General features: G+C 37.0%; 1 protein-coding gene across 4 annotated transcripts in view; it reads left to right on the forward strand.

Moving 5' to 3' along the window:
- Nucleotides 1-19,025, forward strand: part of FHL5 (four and a half LIM domains 5) — an 83,362-nt gene extending 64,337 nt beyond the window's left edge. For all 4 annotated transcript variants that reach the window (XM_075202803.1, XM_075202804.1, XM_075202805.1 and 1 more), the window contains 5 exons: nucleotides 6,521-6,684; nucleotides 8,125-8,299; nucleotides 9,746-9,915; nucleotides 13,375-13,561; nucleotides 14,481-19,025. In XM_075202803.1, coding sequence (XP_075058904.1) covers nucleotides 6,521-6,684; nucleotides 8,125-8,299; nucleotides 9,746-9,915; nucleotides 13,375-13,561; nucleotides 14,481-14,638 — 854 coding nt within the window. In that variant the 3' untranslated portion in view covers nucleotides 14,639-19,025. The remainder of the gene's footprint in view (nucleotides 1-6,520; nucleotides 6,685-8,124; nucleotides 8,300-9,745; nucleotides 9,916-13,374; nucleotides 13,562-14,480) is intronic.
- Nucleotides 19,026-20,246: the final 1,221 nt, after the last annotated feature.

Here is a 20,246-nt window from a genome sequence, read left to right on the forward strand (position 1 = left end):
CGGTTGCAACACTGGTTCGCTGACCTTCTCCGTCATGACTGCCCTCTGAGACTTACCCTGCCTCTGATATTTCCGAAATTGACTAGGGGCAATAACAAAGGGGATCACGTTATGGTATCAACACTTGACCTGTCTCACAGATGTACCCAAACATGCTTCCCAGTGCAAATGAGAGTCAGACCTTAATATTTCTTTTTCCCTAGCCCAATTGGAATACATCTATGGTAACCTCTCTAAAATATAAAAAAAAAGTGCTAGGAAATGTTTCTGAAGTTTTTATATAGGACCTGTCTTACCCTGGCTCGACTACAGAAGATGCGGCCTGATAACTCAAAACTATGTTGTCGCAATTGTGGTACCTGGGCGACATTTTCCATATGTTCAGGACATGTCCATTTATCCAGCCACTCTGGTTAGAGAAATTCGAATTAGCAAAAAAATTTACCTCATTAACATTAGCCCCATCTCCACTTATTGCCCTCTTTCACTTATATCTAGACCAATTAGCAAAACATCACAGGTATATATGGGGACACATCATTACAGCTGCTAGGGTGATGATTGCACAACTGGGGAAACATCCTTCCCTTCCTACTACCCATAAAGTTATTGCCTAAGTACAATTTAGTTTCGAAATGGAGACAGTCAGTGCACCTTATTCTACGGCATCATCCTTTACCTTAGTTAAATGGATGGCCTGGCATGAGTTTACTACTGATGGCAAAGACTCTGTACTCCTGTGTCCATCAATATCAGCTGACCCTTCTATGTATACTTTGCAATAGTGCTTATCTCTGGTTCTTTTCTGTGACCATATCACTTATTGACTTTTTTTTTCCTGCGTATGTGGTTAATTTATATCCTCTGGTGTATTCTGTTCTGTCTGCTCCCCCCTTTTTTTTCTGTACCACTTCACAAAAATACACATCTCTAGAGGGAAACCTAGTTCACACATACTTGAAATACAAATCAAGGTGAAGAACACATCCACATTATCCAGGTAAAGAAATACCAAATTTTACAGATACTCAAACATCATAAAGGGTATTACACAGAGCACACATAGTTTATGGAAAAGATACTCAAGCACCCGCCTACTTTCAAAAGGGCCTCAGGAACCTGAAAATATAGTAAAATTAAAGTGCTGTGAGACAACTAGCAACAATTTGACAGATTGCAGATGTCTTGATGGAAAAAAATAGTTAGCACTAAGCTTACATCAATGAGGAGTGAGAGTAATTTGCCACTGAAATTGGGCATTAGTTTGGCGTTTCTAGAAAAACTGCAGCTACTAGCAGTAAGTAGTGTTACAATCCTAAAATACTAGTACAAATATAGTACTAGCTTTGATTAAAGTACTTAGCTTTGATTAATAATCTGATACATAAATAAATAATTCAGCATGGAGGCCCCACAACATTCAACAAGCATATTAATCTAAGTATAACATTATATCTAATGTTTGCATAATAATCATTATATAGTTATTGCTTATTCAACAAGACAAAATACAGTACACCTAAATATTCACATACATTGTCTGTCAATTCAATATTACCTTGGGATGGCAAACATTCATTATTTTTTGCCTTAGAAAACTAAGAACTCTTAACTCAATCCACTTCTTATTATCACTATAACAATTATTTTCTCCAATGACTGCAATGCATTGTCCTAATTAGGCTGCCTTTTTTTTTTTTATAACAAAACACTCACTTCAGCCCAGCGCCAGCTACTACATATAATCTCTGATGATCCAAACAGAGTCTCGCCCAGTCCTCAGTTGACTCCACCTTAAAAACATTGCCAGAATACGCCCTTTTCTTACTCAACATGCTACCAAAACTCTTATCCATTCTCTCATCATCTTCCGTCTTGATTATTGCAACCTCCTGCTATCTTGCATACCTGACACCCACATATCCACACTTCAATCCATCCTAAATGCTGCTGCAAGACTGATTTTCCTCTCTCATCATCCACTTCTGCTGCACTACTTTGCAAATCCCTACACTGGCTCCCTGTGTCCTCCAGAATCCAATTAAAATTATTCATCCTTACCTACAAAGCCCTCAACAACAACACTACCCCTGCATATATCGCAAATCTCATATCGAAATACTCTCCCTCCTGTCCTCTTAGATCTACCTCTGACCTGCGACTTGTCTCGTCTCTGGTAATCGCCTCTCACTCCCACCTACAAGACTTCTCCCATGCTGCTCCCCACTTATGGAATTTCCTAGCATGCTCAATTAGACTTTTCCACAGCCTTCAATTCTTTAGATACCAAACCCATCTCTTTTTTAGAGGTGACCTTATCCCTGACCTTGTCCCTGATAACACTATTCACACTAATGCACCCTCACAACTGTCCCAATCTTCACTCTGAACCACATTTACTCCTCTTGTTTCAGCTGTGCCCTCTTCTTATTTTTTTTCATATCTGTGTTTATTTTGTCTACCTTGTATATACCTGTTTTATGTATGCATTCCCTTCTATATGTACTGTAAATTACAGTGAATTTGTATTAATCAAATCAATTATATCAAAAAGTATGATGAATTTTCACTGGTCTAATCGCTACTGGGTACTGTTGGCACAATAAGTAAAGCGGCAACGCTGTATGAATAATTTGGGGGCACTGCTAGTACAATCGGTATGGGTGCAATGATCATATATGCAATATGGGTGACAAAGCTGGAATAATCAGAATAGGGCACTACTTGCAAATACTATATGTGACATGTATGGCATTCACTGTTGCTATCATATGTGGGGCCTCACTGGTATATTATATGTGGGAACTTTTGAAGTCAGGGATGTGGGGCAAAACTGCTACCCACCTAATGGCCGTATCTAGTCTTAATTATACCCTTATAGAATAAATACATTACTGAGGAGGTATGTGACATTAACCTCTCTAGGAATCTGCAGAAAATGACTTCCAACTACAGTTTAGCAGATATTAATCAGACACAACCCCAAAACTAGTTTAATTTTCAAACTTATTACTCATACTTTATGAACATGAAGACACAATGGGCCTATTTATCAAAGCCTCCCAGCTTTTAAATTCTGTGAAAACTGCTGATTTCGCAAGATCATAGCATTATTTGGTATCGGAGCTATTTATTATACATGTATATTCAGTCAAATTCCATTAGCTTCAGCTGTCCCCTTAGTTGTCCATAGAAGATGAAACGCCATATTTAACAAGCTCCGAAAAGCTTAGCTCTGACTATGGCATTGGCAGCTCTTGCCTATGTAAAGAGCCATTGGGGAGTGTAGAAGGATCTCTTCTGATCCCTTCCCTTACTCAGTGAATAAAGCTGAGACAGAAACTGGAAGTAGAGTCTGTAATGAAAGATGTATCCTTGTAAATCTGTCTTCGCTAGGACAACCATTTATCGAAGGCACTGTCCCGGCCAGACTACATTAATAAATTGCTCCCTTATTCCATTTCTGATCTCTGTGCTATGTGGCAATAAGAAATTATAAGTAACAGGGAAAAATTGTGGACTATCATAAATAAGCCCCAATATCTTTAGAGAACAGGAAAGATATTACCTCTTAGAGTTTAATCAGATGTCAGAATGTATCAACTATGTACCCTGGATATACTGTATGAAGTCAGTCAGTATAATTATCATTTAACTTAATCAGCCAAACTTGTAATCACTATATGTCAGTATCATTTAGGCTAATAAGCAAGAAATGAAGAATAGTAATGAATTTTACCATGAAAGGGGAAGTAATCTCAATAATAATATTAAAGAATCGCTATTCTAAAGAAACAAATATACAATGTTTACCCGTAGTTGAACGTCTAATGCTTTTACTAAAATTACCAACCTGTTTTTACTATAGCACAAAGAATGTTAGTGGAATAAGCAGATATCATCTTTGCTTTGTATACAGACATAGAAATATAGAGAATAATACATTTAGATTATGATGAGAAATTGACAACCAGCTGAACAATATACACTGTGTAGCTTAAAACGTATCAGAACTCTTATTGCAGAAAGAAAAGAGCCAGTTCAGAAGGCTCACACTCACTTCATGTTTACTGTTGCAGGGACCATAGTTATTGAGGAGTAGAACCAACTGTCTACCAGCAGCAAAAAATAAAGATGAGTGTCTGTCAAATATTTTGAACCTCACAGGTACATAAGCAAGGTTGAACAACTACCTTAATACCATACTTGCCAACTCTCCCTGAATGTCAGGGAGACTCCCTGAAATAGGGGTGATCTCCCTCACTCCCTGAAGAGTCTGGCATTCTCCCTGATGCTGAGCCAGTGCAAGACATGGTTGACGTCGCCATCTGTGTCATAATGACACAGTTCAGAAATTGTGTCCTATGTCCATGTATTGATGCCTGTGGAGGTGGCCATTTTCATGGAGACCAAGATTTAATCATAGACTGACAGGTAAGACAACATGGCTTCAGTAATGGAGACAGAAATGTAAAAGACACTTCAGTCTCTAGAGATTCATTAGCTGCTTTTCTTTAACGAATAGTTGCCTATTCTCCCGGAATGTCCAGGAGACTCCCGCATTTCTGGGAGACCTCCCGGGAGAGCAGGGCAACCTCCCGGCTCTTGCCCCGCAATAGATAAGTGGTGGGAGGCGGGACTTAATGACGCAAATATCACGTCATCTTAGCTCTGCCTCCTGCTGTAATTGGCCAAAATTGTTATAATCGTTTAGGGGCGGGGTCAAAATGATGCGATTTGTCAAGCCCTGTCCCCGCACAACCACATCCACCGGAATCTCCCTGAAGCCAGCAAGGTAAAGTTGGCAAGTATGCTTAATACTGCAGTAACACATCAGATTACACATAAGGTATTCTATGTGCCACTTCTAATCCCAAACTGATATAAAAAATAGCCTTACTGACAAGAAGTAGAGTTACAGGGGGTCCTGGCCAAGCAACTAACTGCCCAAAGACATATAATGCTAACAATAAAACATAAACTTTGGCTGGAGTCTCACCAGTTGAAAAGAAACAATGTATGTTTAGTAGTATGGAATAGGGGTCAGATCAGTGTGGGACAGTACTGCCTGAGGAGAGAGATGGTCCCACTAGCACTGGAACCAGAAGCATATTGCAACAAAAATAAAAAGACAACTCTTACACAGGTATGTTGAGCCAGAAACATCTCAGCTGACTATCATCACTATCAGTTCATAACTTACACTAGTGATTAAGCACCCGCTAGTTTCCAATCTCCTGACAAGAACATCTGTGTCTGAGTCTCAGTCTGCATAAGTTGCATTTGTTCCAACATGCCCTAACAATTCCTCCGTCTTGCCTCTTCCATCATAAGGGGCCGCAACTGTCCGTAAGCGCAATATGCAACTTAGCCTACATATAGCCGCAAATGTAACTAGTGGTTTGTGGGCATAGACAACATACCCTTGACAAAGACTCAGAAGGAAATTGAAACGCGTTGGTTTTATCTGTAGACACGACGGCAGCCATATGAGATGAGACTGCGGTGACCGGAACTTATTCACACTAATCTGATTCATGTTTGTATTTTCTGTCATTTGGTATGGGTCTCATTTTTATTTACATGTAGACCATGTTTTAATAAAAGGTGAAACACTAGATTGTTTCTCTTTACCTTTTATGGTATTCACATATATGATTCTCGTGGAGCGGACAGGCGGGATGATGGATTTGATGTGCCCATTGCTGGAAGTGTAACGTGTTTCAGCTGAGACATCAGTCTAATACAGAAGTTTAGAAGGAGGAATTCCACACTTCATTTGTTTGGGACATGTACCTACATGTACCTTGTAAGCATACATCCATTGGGGTGTGAAGCAGAAGGGGGAACACGGGTGATTGGTGGTGTACCTTCATATCAAGACACGGATCTCCCCATATTGTTCACAACCCCTTTATATACAAAACTGTATTGTGCTATGAGAAGCTCTGTTTGTTTTTAGTGTACATAAAAGATACCAACTTCAAAGAAAAACATATTATTGGCTTGAAGCATAGTGCGCTTCATGTATGTATGATATTTTTGTCATAAAAAGCAGTTTATGTCTAACTCTACATGAGCTTCACAGTATCGGAGAGAAATTCAGCAGGGACTAATAGGAAGGGAACTAGGTATAGGTCAGGAAAGGGTATAGCAGAGGAATATAGGAGACATTGTTGATAATATGAACAGAACGTGTTGACAAGATCTAAAATATATTTCATTCAAATAGTTTTGATATACACAGCAATTCCCATTTGCATACACCTGATAGTTAACATTTCAAGATAAAACATAAATCAAAAATTCTTGTATACAATCACAGAATATATTTGGGTCTTTCCTGTGTTTATAAGGTGTACATTCTTCTTTGTAAAGGGTCCTTCAAAAAAAACTTGTAACGTCTGGGTTCTTTTAAGTGTCTTTAAATTAATATTTTATTTTTGCTATTGATATTTTTTTATCAATTATATTTCTTCAATCAATCTTTACCTTTCTAGTATTTTTTGTTATATTTCAGCCGTTATGGATAACACAGCGTTTGCCTGCCATCACTGTAAGGAAACCCTATATGGTAAAAAATATACAGTTAAAGAAGACAATCCTTACTGTGTCAAATGCTTTGAAAGCCTTTATTCAAATATATGTGAAGGATGTAAGAAGCATATTGAATGTGATTCTAAGGTAAATACTTAAACTGTGCAAAAATCCCTTAAGTATTTGTGTTAAGTATTTTTCTGTAATAGTTGTTGACTGTTCCCACAGCTATAAAAATGAAAGAGCCATTGTTGTTTCTTTTGTATTTGTTGGCATTTTTTACTGCACAACCTAGTAATGTTTAAATTAACTGACATTTAATACAGTAAATAAGATATAATTTGCACATATATTTTTTTACAGCATATTTTACATAAAGTATAAAAAATTAATTAAACAAAAGAAAAGTATCAAAAGCTTATGAATTGGCCAGACTTAATATGTCTCAATTGTCCTATTAATATCTCTTGTATTTCAACTAAATAGCTGTAGAGAGAGCCTAAATTTGATACATTTGAGACCCATTAAATTCAATGATTGTCAAAAAATAGTTGCTTGTATTTTTTAGAGATGCTCAATAAGACAAATGGAAATGTTGTAAAATTAATTAGCATGTAAAACCGCTAATGAATACTCGTGGTCAAATTAGCCTAAAAACAGTATTTCTTAAAAGTCATTACTAAAAAAAATTGCTTAAAAAAAATACAAAACATACATATTGCACAGTGGACATAGTTAGTAACGTGCCATTTAATGCTAACCCCTATTTCAGACATTTTTATAAATGTAATTGGATTGAAGACCAGACAAGATGTAACTATTTCACTTTTTTGAGTAACAGTTCTATGCCAGAAATTAGCCTTTAGTTGGTGCAGTTAAAAAAAGTGCAAAAACAGACAGTAAATAATGAATGAAAAGTGTTACAATTTACTGGGGACATTTGTATAAATTAAGTAACCCAAAGCAATTAATTACATTCTGTGAATTTACTGTAGTACAGTTTAGAAAATTAAATGAAAAATGTGACTGTTTGTTATGGATTTTGCTGGCCACACATTGTCCCATCCTGCCATTTAGCCAGATCACCAGAATATTATCCCATTTAGCTACATATGTAGGTGTCCAAACTGGGCAAGATACATTTTAGAACTCAATACTGGCTGTAAAATGACTGTACACACAGACCAATAGCACTTACCTTCCAGACAAATTTACCAACATGCCTAATAATCCAAGAAAGCTCTATCAAACTATTATAGGGCTTCGGGCCCATTTTGGGCCATACATGCTGCAATGCGGTGCCATTTGCTCAATATCATTGACCCCTTCACACCATGTGTGATTAGCTTTAAAACCACATTTTTCTTTTGCAACAATTTATAGAAGTGCAATTATATTTCATTCATTCAGATTAAGGTATCAATTTATATATTTCATCTATTTATGTTTTATGTAATACAATAATCTCAAATATGCTGTTCAAATAATGACATATTTTACCAAATTCCAGTTGTATTGTACTTAAAAGCACCAGATACACATTTTTATTTGTTCATCCACATTAACTAAAGTTTATTTATCTTCAAGGACTTTGCCTACAAAGAGAGCCACTGGCATGAAGCGTGTTTCAAGTGCGTCAAATGCAATTGTTCCTTGGTAGAGAAGCCTTTTGCTGCCAAGGATGAGCTCCTGTTGTGTATTGAATGCTACTCTAATGAGTATTCGTCAAAGTGTTTCAACTGCAAGACCACCATAATGCCTGGTAAGTAATTGTACAAAATGTTTCATTCACTAAATAATGACAGCGAACACATTTACATCAATAAGTTAATATGACATGTTAAAGTCTAATTGAGATAAAATGGAAATGTGCACTACTGGATTACACTACAATAGTATTATAAAACCACAGGTTATTGGCACAGATTTAAAACATACGTCAATGGCTTAGTAATTGTATTTAAACTAATGATTTCTTGTTGTTGTCATCAGTTTTAGCTATAGAACAAGCACTAGAGTATTTCAGACATTAGCAATATGTGGTATGTGAAAGAGGGAGAAACTTTTTCCACAAGGCATTTAGGGGTATATTTACTAAACTGTGGGTTTGAGAAAGTGGAGATGTTGCCTATAGCAACCAATCAGATTCTAGCTGTCATTTTGTAGAATGTACTAAATAAATGATAACTAGAACCTGATTGGTTGCTATAGGCAACATCTCCACTTTTTCAAACCCGCAGTTTAGTAAATCTAGCCCTTAATCTTTATAAGATAAGATCAGGAGACCAAAGTGGCAGCTCTCGTATGGATCTAGTAATAACAAAGCAACTTTGGGTTATAGGGCATAGGCAAATAGGATACTGTATAGGGAGAAATTAATAGTGCATCTTAGATTAACGAATTATGGTATCACCTATGTTGTCCTGCAGAATAAAAATGTATTTTAGGAGGCTTAGGACTGTACCTTAGTTGGTTCCACTGACAGCAATGAATACTGTTGAAAACTGAGCTTATTAGAATGAGTTCTTTGTACAGTTCGTACTGAGAAGAAATGTTATCAGATGGGACACAGTCAATGACTGATACTGATTCTTTATCTTTCTGTAGCCTCACACAGCAAAGCTAGTACTAAATACCTTACATGGTGATAATGAAATGATTGTTTTGATAGGGGCGCACTAGTGACTTTTACTCTGCGTTTAGGTTGGTGCAAATCACAGTGGTAAAATGCTTCAAATATGTCGCCATATGCATTCAGTAACCTGGTCTCACAATCTGCTGTCACCCAGCAGAACAAATGCGATCGGAGAATACAACTCTATTGAAAGTTATGGTATCTCAAATATACCTAACACACAGATGATAAGTTTGCAATTTGTAGTACTTGTTTCAAAACTCAAAATCACTTCAAAACACTAAATATTAAGAGGACAATTTTTAGCAGCTATTTGAAATGTCAGAAAATCTCTCAACCAAAGTGCATACAAATAAACTCTATAATATTTGCCCAATTTCATTGAAAAGCAGCAAGGTAGTCAATCACATTTTTATTGTAGTCCAGCTGATGCACAGGTGACACTGTATGCTAATACAGATCTGTTTACAAAGAAAACATGTCACAAAATGTAGAAATAAGGTAAAGCAAAAGAAGCCATTATGTAATTGTAACTATGACCCATAAACATGACATGTCTTTTTCAAATTGTAGGTTCTCGAAAAATGGAGTACAAGGGGGGTAACTGGCATGAAACTTGCTTTGTCTGCCAGAGTTGTCAGCAGCCTTTAGGAATCCAACCATTTATTCCCAAGCTCTCCAGCCTATTTTGTGTACCATGCTATGAGAAACAATTTGCGACTCAGTGCAAATCCTGCAAAAAGGTAAACAGTTAAGAGTTGTATTTCTATATAACTTCTCTTGAATTCTCCAGGGACATTTCATGAAAAGAAGAATATACTTCTCTACAGAAACAACTAAAAAGTCAGTCAGCCATATTAATGAGGATACATTAAAATAAAATTGCATTGATAAAAAAAAATAGTGTATCTTTGTTTTTTATAGGGGGGGGGTCTCCATACCATGGTAGCTCTATAGTGCTAGTTCACTTTAATGTAATTGTACAATATATTAAACACTACAGCTGAAGTAAAATTATTTTGTACTGAATACTTTTTGCTCTGTCTCTTAAGGCCATAGATGTGCACAGCACTTTTCATTAGGGTGCGCACCCAGGAAAATCTAGAAAGGGATACTCTGTGCTGCAGAGGTGGCACATCTAGCACCTCTTAGGAACGGTGAAAATATCGGACATTGCCGAAATGTTCACATTAGTTATCAAATAAACTCTTATGTTGCTTCTGAGTTCAGAGTAGGTAGCTCAGGTGTAAAATCAGAATCAAAACCAAGGTCAGGGACAGGCAGCAAAGGTACAAAATTAAGTAATGAGGCAGAGGATCATGGTCAGAGTAAACAAATATAGTCGAGCAAGCTGGGTTGGTACACTGGTATTTAATAGAAGGTAGAGGAGTTTGTCAGGCCGTAGGCCTATTGAGGACTACAGAGAGCAGGACACTAACCGGTATTAGCACTACTGAACTAGCAGGTGCAGAGTCTAACGTACCCCTGGTATTCGCCAGGGACCCCCCGCAAGGAGGTTTGGACTTCGCTGCACAGGGTACGCAGGTCGCGGTCCTACTAGCCAGTAGCCGGTGTAGTGTAGAAGGGTCAGACGGTCCGGGTCGAGCCAATCGGGAATGCAAGGTACCAGGGAGAATCCAAAGGAATGGTCAACAAGCCGAGGTCGCGGGAACAATATGGGTCACACAGATGAAGGGATGGTCGCCAAGCCGGGTCACAACAGGAGAGCAAATCACAGGAAGCACAAACAGGAAACTAGGAGCAGGGAAACCAGGAACACTAGGTTAGAAACCTGTTACTCTGGCACCCTAATGGCGCCAGAGCCAGGTTTAAATAGAGGCAGGAAGCAGCTGATAGGGAGAGCCAGGGGGCGGCACATAGGAGACAGAGTAGCGTCCCGTTGCTAGGCAACAGGAGGGCGGCAGGGCGAATACGCCCGACAACGGAGCTGACCGGAAGCCGCAGCGCGTCTGTTGCCTAGCAACAGAGTGCTATGGCCCGGGGGGCAGGCGTCCGTTCCCGACTGACAGGGGATCAGCGGGGACGGCTCCTGACAGAGTTCAGGCAACTAAGGTACAGAACCTCTTGCTCAGGAGCTGGTGATAGAGTTGCTTAATTAGACATCATGGACATGAGCCAGAAAGTGCGTTACTGTGATAAAGTGCTGCACTTGCGAACTAGAACACGTGGATGCCAGGCTAGCAGGAACAGAGTACATCAAGTGAACAGATAAGTGACACTTTTTGTACATTAAACAATTAATGTTTTGTTCTCTGGTTTTCATTATGTCAGTGTTATCTATAAAAAAAAAGCATAAAGTATTAAAAAACAAAACAAAAACAAGAATTAGGAGTAGTATAATGGTCTCTTCATTGAAATCAGAAGCCTTGGGGCTAGATTTACTAAGCTGCGGGTTTGAAAAAGTGGGGATGTTGCCTATAGCAACCAATCAGATTCTAGCTTTCATTTATTTAGTACATTCTACAAAATGACAGCTAGAATCTGATTGGTTGCTATAGGCAACATCCCCACTTTTTCAAACCCGCAGCTTAGTAAATCTAGCCCTTAGGCTTTCCTGACATAACTAGTTACTTGTACACATTATTATTATTATTATTGACAATTATTTATTAAACACCATCATATTACACTACGCTGTATTGAGAATATTTATTCTTCTTCACAATTTCTCAACATTTATAAACTAATATAATGGTCAAACCTCTAACATGGGTATTATTGCAGAAATGTAGTACAGTACAAAGAAAATAATTTGCCCACTAGTGCTGCACTATAAAATACCATAAAAAAATTAAAGGAATTAGCAGAGCATCTTCAAAAATAATGACAATATTTGGAGGCATGAAGACTAAATATACTAAAAGTGATGCTTAGGGATTGGATAAGGACATAGAAGAGCCTTGTGAAAAACTTTTGCTACTATCAAACTGAGGTTCATATACACTATCAATAGTAAATAGATTTTTTTCTTACATTAGAATATGAGTAAAATAATCTCCAATAACTCTAGCCAATAAAATAAGAGACTAAACATTATGGTCCTGTTTCATTAAAGAATGCAAAGCGAAACGCAATTTGCGTTTTTATTAAAAATCGCACGTAATTTATCTGTATTCAACAACTAGCAGATCGGAAGAAACGTCTCTTGTTGAAGATAGGTCTTGGTAATCTCTGCCTGCAAGGCACTTGCCGTATTGAGACTGACACACACTGTTAGATACGTACAATACATATGTTCGATATAAAGACCCTGCAGAACATCTTAGGCTGTTGGATGTGTCAGTTACGTGTGAACATGAATTGCATTCCATTTTTTGACAATAAACTGTTATTTGTTCTGAAGTGCTTGGGAAATTATTTTATTTTAGTTACTGATGCACAACAAGGCTATAAAATGTTTTATCGCTTATATATGACTACAGTTTGCATGAATTACATAAACCCTTGTCCATGTTACAGATGCTGTAGTGTAGTAGGCACATTTCTTTAAAAAAAAAATAAATACAGAAAATGATGAGCGATACTACAAATGAATTTTCATCTAAACCCTTGGACTTCCTCCCTCGGAACATAGAAGAAACTTCAAAAAAATTCCAATGCTCTAATAACATTTATTTGCCTTGCAACTTTTATGAGAAGTTCACAAGTAAATCTTTTAAAGCCTATGAATAATTTCAACTTGCTATGGTCTCTATGGGAATTGAGGCCTTACGCTAAATGATTTTTTAATATACTTCTTAAATTTAGTGCACAATAAGCGCAGTATTTATATAGTGAGTTTGAGTGCATTTATTCAATACATGACAACATATTATATGCAAGGACTAAATAGATTATCTAATAATTGTATTATATGTTCTTGGTATTACATAAATATTGAGGGCTGGGATTGGATATGCCAACAACTTGTAATGTTATATGTTATACTTCATTTGTATGTAATAAATCTTTTGTAAAATCAATAAATTATAAATTAAAAAAAAAGTGAAGCTTGCAGCCACGATTATACGGTTGTATGACTCACACAACGGACTAGCCTGAGAAGGTGATATCATTAGAGATTCTCCAGTATAGCTAATATTTACTTTTACACATAAACTTACAAACGTACCTTGTCTATTTAATATTGTAATATCAGATGTCTATGTTTAAAATATATATATATATTCTGGTTTGATTAGGCTATCACCACAGAAGGAATTTCTTTCCAAGACCAACCATGGCACAGTGAATGCTTTGTATGTACTAGCTGTAAGAGGAAGCTGGCTGGAGAGAAGTTTACATCCAAAGATGAGGCGCCATATTGCTTGGACTGCTTCAGTAACCTGTATGCTGAAAAATGCGCTGCTTGTCTTAAACCTATTACTGGTAAATGTCATACAATCTTAGCAAATAATGGTGTAGCATTCAAATCATGCCACCTCTGTAATACATCTGTGCTCAAAAATCATTATTGTGGGAACCATATGGCCAGAAGTGGACGGACAAAAATGAGAGGGATGGTGCATTTTTGTGGGTTTGAGGTAACGTATGTTCCATCTCATGGGGAATGTGATTTTTTTGTTTTAATGTTTTTTTATACAGCTTTGCATTGTATAATTTCATTAATATTTTTACTGCTTTTGGTTTTTCTATTTTAATTATATTTTTGACTGAGGGCAGCACAGAAGTACAGGAGAGGCATGAACCATTTGTGTTCTGCCTCTCAGCAGTGGTAAATATCAGCTAGCATTAAATCATAATAATACTGAGCGGGAGGAGAGGCATAGATTGCGTCATTCTTGAGAGCTTCTGGAAGAGGAAGTCCCTCTGATGCCATTATGATGTGACTGGTTTCCTATGGCAACCCTAAAGCAGAAGCATTATAAAACACAGTTCTCAGATTAACCGCTGTGTTTGAGATATTAGGTTCCTGGGAACCAAATAAAGTTAATGGATATATTATAATGCATATTTGTTAGGTGGCATCTTTGTTATGGTTAACGGTAAGCTAGGGCGGTGGTCTAAATGAGGAGGCATAACGTTTCATACAGAAAATGCTCTTGGGAATGAAATCCATTTGACACAACTATAAAATTGACTATGGTATAGGTGAATTGGAATCCACAATGTCAGTTAGATACAATAAAGTCAGAAATGATGATTAAAGGTTTTCACAGTCTGAGCAGTAAAGTAAGTGCTTAGTAAAGGTCATCAATACTTTCCAAATAGACCACACTACTGTTTTTCATATCGTAATAATTGTTTTTCATTTACCATAGTAATCAACTATTTATTTTCTACACAGGTCAAGGAGGAGGCAAATACATCTCATTCGAGGATCGTCAGTGGCACAGTGACTGTTTCAAGTGTGCAAAATGCACGATGTCACTTGTTGGCCAAAAATTCCTCACACAGCATAATGACATGTACTGCCCTAAGTGTGGTCATGACATTGATTTTTAACTGTGCGTGACATTTCATATGTATGTGCCCAGCATGCTACATATTAACATGCATGTGAACACTGTCACTAAAACCATTTAGGGGTCTATTTAACATTCAGCACTAGTAACAATCCTTGTGTATTGAACAGGTACATAATGCTGTACTGCTGCAATTTACCATTCTGGGGCTACTCTGGGAGCTCCGACGAAGAGCCCCTCTCCTCCACAAAGCTTCTTGCTGTTCATATGCAGCCCACTTTCACCAGGGAGGGATATAGCAAAGCCGGAGTTCCTGTACAGTGTCTAATTCTGCTGTCCCCATAGAGGTCTACAGGGACAGTGGTAACGGACAGTAATCAGATGAATGCTGGAGAAGTGTCTGATTTCTCCAGCGGTAACGTTTTGTTAAATAAGAAAAAATGGTGAAAGAGCATCACCACTTGTTAAATAAACCCCTCAAAGTTATCAGTCACGTTCCCACTGTGAGGAAACCATTTTATTGACCTCCAACCTCAGAGATATCACTAATTCCTAGTGACCCGATAAGCTGACTATTGGTTCACTCCACAAAATGGCCGCCTCCACTCTGTGTAGGCAATAGGAACACTTTAAGGAAAATGCAAGAAATGGATATATAAACAGAGGTAGGGACAGGTTTGCCTAATTATCATGTCATGTTTTATCAAGTATTCTTCCATGTATACATTTGTAGATAGTTGAAGTATTAGCTGTCTTGATTTACTGTTTTACATTTCTGGTCTTTCAAACATTGACAAATAAAAGGAAATGTGATTTTTATGTGGAACCATAATTACCAGAAAAATATGTATCTGGTTAGGCAAGTACATGGTTGTTTGGATTATAGATAGTCAAGGTTTTAATAATCCAACTCCTTTTCACATGTAGCACAAATCATGAACTCAGCTAGTATGTCATTCTCTTGATTTCTGTAACATTTCTTAAACATACATAACATAAAATCACACTTTTGTTTCCAAACTGTTTATGCAGCATAAGTGTAGTGTGGATCTTATTCTAATTTTGCAAACATTATATTACATTTGTCAAATGAACAAGATTTCAGTTTTACCCTTATTTAGTTACTGCATGAAGTTCTCAGTTTATCTGTAAAGGAGAACTCCACCTGCATGACACAAGTTATAAGTAGTTCTAGCCTGGCCTAACATTTACATTTGCTAATAAAACTACCTCTTACTAACACTTCTCATTATAACCTCTGCCTGGCTTTTACATGACTTCCGCTGCTTACAAGGGGAATCGGTGTCTCCTGATCTAAGTGAGATCCAAGATATCCTCACAATTGTGTTATATGACCAACATTATCATATCTTAAAGTCCTGACTTGATTACTATAAAATGTTGTGCCCTCTGTCTGCTAAAAGTATAAAGAGACATAAAGAAGTCCCTGGAAATTGTTCATAAATTATGGCAAACAAGCTACATATGCCTGCCTACCCCATACTGGCTCTTGTGCCAGTATGGCACAAGAGAGAAGGGTGGGTTCGGAAGTGGATGAGGTAGTTAGCAGTGGAGGGACTATTAAATATGGGGTCTACACATCACTCCTAAATGCAGTCCGGTTAGTATTAAGGGTAATTGGTATAGCTAATGTTTGTAATGAGTAATTGAAAGTAGGTAGTGAGCACTGAGTGTGAGCAGGGGCAGGCTGGGCTGAGGGGTAGGGTGGCATCTGCCCCCCAGGCTGGTCCCATAGTGGGCTACCTTGGGCGGAGTCAAGATGTCCCTAATAGGCTGCAGAGTCGAATCCTGACACCCCCCCCAGGTTATAATTTTCCAGCCCTCCCCTGAGTGTGAGTGATTACAGAGAGAACATAGGGTATAAAGTGGAAGTGAGAGAGTGAGGAGAGGATGATGGGAAATAAGGAGAGATTTATAATATGGTAAGTAAAACAGAAGTAACAGGATAAGGATAGTAAATGAGAAACACCTGGGTGCCATTATTTACTGCAAACATAATATTATACTTAAAAAATATTATATTCAATATACAAGATTAAAATCTTGTAAACTAAAATAAAATAAGACCAGATAACATATATCACATTGTGAGGTTAGGAGGATTTAAAAGCTTTTCAGTGAATATTATTTGCATGCTGAAGTTTACCAAATTGTTTCAGATATTTATGTTTCATGTATATGAAACGTTTTTTTTTAAAAAAAAAAATTGTCACAATCTACTACTAAATATATCGCTGCATTTAATAGAGGAGCAAAAAGAAAAGTATAAACAAGATATACATTTTTAAAAAATGGCTGTGCAGAACATAAAATAATTGGTCATAAAATGATATTTTCATAGAAATATGTATATAGGTTTGATTACATTCAGTGGCCTGTTATATTGATCATCTCTTTATTGTATTGTTATATGCTGCCACACAAGTTACCATCTGGCTCAGTTTGTTATGTTTTGCAAAGCGTGCACTTAGTAATATAATAAAAAGTTTGGCAAAAACACAATTATCACATTCAATAAAAGTGGTTCCGAACCAGGAATTAAATAACTTAACATGCTTATTTGCCTAAACTTTACCAAAAACTTTTAGCAAATAAACACATAATATAGTGCAAAACAGACCAACAATCAGGGGCATAACACTCGTGCCCTATAGCACAACTTGGGAGGGTGGTGTTGGTGGCAATGTCAGGCCATCCTCCAAACCCCCCACACTGCTCTTATAAGCATGCATGGGGAATTGGTGAATGAACAATGAAGCCTAGTTTGGGCTTTTGGTTTCAGAATCATAGTTACTGTACCCCTTGCAACGGCCGTAGTAGTTCTGGCACTGTCATAAATAAAACTCAATTTTTCTAGCTCTACTTCTCAAGTACTCTCTAGGGGTCATATTCTGAACTCATGCACAGTTAAATTAATCTGTTTCACTGGATAAATAAATGTATTACACCTGTTCTCACAGAGACACATATATAAAACAGTATGCTTTGTTGTGGCTACAAGAGGACTGGAGTTAGGAAACCTGCGGTAAACAATTATAGCAAATCACATGTAATCTATATGATGATTAGACTTAGGGGTATATCTACGAAACTGCGGGTTTGGAAAGGTGGAGATGTTGCCTATAGCAACCAATCAGATTCTAGCTATCATTTATTTAGTACATTCCACAAAATGATAGCTAGAATCTGATTGGTTGCTATAGGCAACATCTCCACTTTTTCAAACCCGCAGTTTAGTAAACAGAACAATGAACAAATGTCTGGTGCTGGTGTGTTACAGCTAGAATGTGTTATACTGCTTTCATTAAATAATCCTTTACATTTGTATAACGTGATTGTAACTGACTATGTTTAGTGATGTATCAACAGTTAAAAATATATCCCATTATTGTATAGGTATACTCAGGATAAGCACAATCTTTGCATTTGTGTGGACAGTTCAGTAATGAATTGAAATGCATATCCCATGTACCTATGACTACTAGGGCTGCTACTAATGTAATTCTGTACTGTAAGGATACATCACTTCATGAAGACTAGTTGGTTCCAGTGTTAAGTCTTAATATATAGGTTTAGCATATGTGACACATATTAAGCCAACCAAAGAGTAGAAAGACCTGTTCAGAAAGATTCTGGCTCAATACTGTAAGCTCTTAAAGTTGTCAATTTCTTTTTATATAATCAATTAATAATAGCATTTTTCAAATAAATTATCTGTGGCCTTCACTTTTACTTATGATTTTTTTTCTATCAAAAACAGAAAGAGCTATGCATTTTTCTTTTGTTTTTGACACTCAGTCACATACTGTTTTCACTCACAATTATTGCATAAACTTAATGAAGATTAATAAGGAAACCAGTTTTTCAAATGTTGAAAGGGATTTTGGAATTAGTCTGGTGTCTACTCAATGGGCATTATTGTGGAAGCATTTAGAGACGGGAAGGCTTTCTTGCCGTCTTAATTCAAACAGTAGAATTCAAAATATTGTCTTTAATTGTTTTGATTGACAATGTCAACAAATAGCTTACTCCCCTAGCATTTAATAATATTTCATCATTAAATGTAAAATTCATTTGTATAATGAATGTTCTTTTTATTAATAGTTTCTTCTTTACTTGGATAAATTCCAGGACAATAGATGGGAAGTGTAATTAATAATGGTTTCTGGCATGAAAACAACCAGTATGCTTTCCACTCTGCTGCCTATATCATTAGCAAAGAAATGATATTGTATAACACTTTATAAATATTTGCTTGACGTTATGATGTCCTGCTAAACAGTGCACCCTGCTGATTGTAATATGTATCATTTGTAATTGTAATTATTATTGGACATAATAGCACATTAGTGGCTGCAGATGTTGGATTAATAAAAACAATTCTTAGAACGTATGATAAAAGAAAATTGAAGTATTGTGTCTTTTTTTCTGGTAGCTTATTTTTCTTAATTATGTATTCAGATTAGTTTTGTTGTCATTTTTAGTATTGCATTACCATATTACACAGCGTTTTCCAGGGAATATTAAATCATTAATTCGGGAGGGCAAAGCAGGTGTTTTATAGAAACCCTGCATCTCTGTAAGCTCCAGATGTCACTGGTATATATTTTTTTTCTTGTCTAGAGTAACACTATACCTGTATGAGATACTATAACAATCTTTCTGCAATAGTTTGATGGCAACCTCACATCATTGCCTTGCTCTCTCTAGTCTCTACGTCTGTCTGTGGCCTCTTGCCGTAATGATACTGTCCCTCTCACATGCAGCCCTGTCCTCAATAACACCATCAAAACATATTACAAGTCACTACCTCCCACAAGATCATCACACTTATCTCCTACAGCTGTGAACACTCTGATGACCTAATGGGCTACATATTGTTCTGTCACTTAAATTTGAGGATTTACCAGATGAGGTTAGGATACAATAAGGCCCTCATATCCTAGTAAAACACACCTTAAGAATTCAGAATGAATCATATGGGCTCAGATATCAATAACAGCTCCTTTTCCTAGGTGCTATTGTTATTTTAGTGAAACGCAACAAATCTAAGTTCCACAATGGATATCGATTGGGCGTTGACTTGAATTTTTAATCAGCAAGAACAGTTACACTGCTAAAACTAATTAGTATAATATCCTAACACATTATTAATATATAATAAAGTTTAACACTTTTGTTAATTTCATATAAATATAACAACGTATAATTAAATTTCTATGTATTTATGTTTGGAAAACTAGTTGCAGCTCCAATCAAAAATTGTTAAGCACTAATTTAACCATCATTTTGCTGTTGCTATTTTATTGTGTAGTAGTGACAAAGAAGCACATTTCTGTGGCAAACTAAGGTGTAATGGCAAGGTGAGGGTACAGGCAAGAAGGGACATAGCTGGTTTAGGGAGATTTGGAAAGGCTACTGTGTCTGCTTACAGTCACCCCCTAGTTAATGAGTTTGGAACATACTTTCCCACTCTCCCGGAATGTCCAGGAGACTCCTGAATTCCGGGTAAGTCTTTCGGACTCCCGGGAGAGCAGATAATTCTCCCACATCCTGCCCCCTTAATTGGGAAGTGGGCAGGATGTAAGCCTCCATGAAGTGATTCGCAGGGAATATCATTTGGCCCC

Source organism: Mixophyes fleayi, chromosome 3 (assembly GCF_038048845.1).
Source record: "Mixophyes fleayi isolate aMixFle1 chromosome 3, aMixFle1.hap1, whole genome shotgun sequence".
NCBI classification, from domain to species: Eukaryota; Metazoa; Chordata; class Amphibia; order Anura; family Limnodynastidae; genus Mixophyes; species Mixophyes fleayi.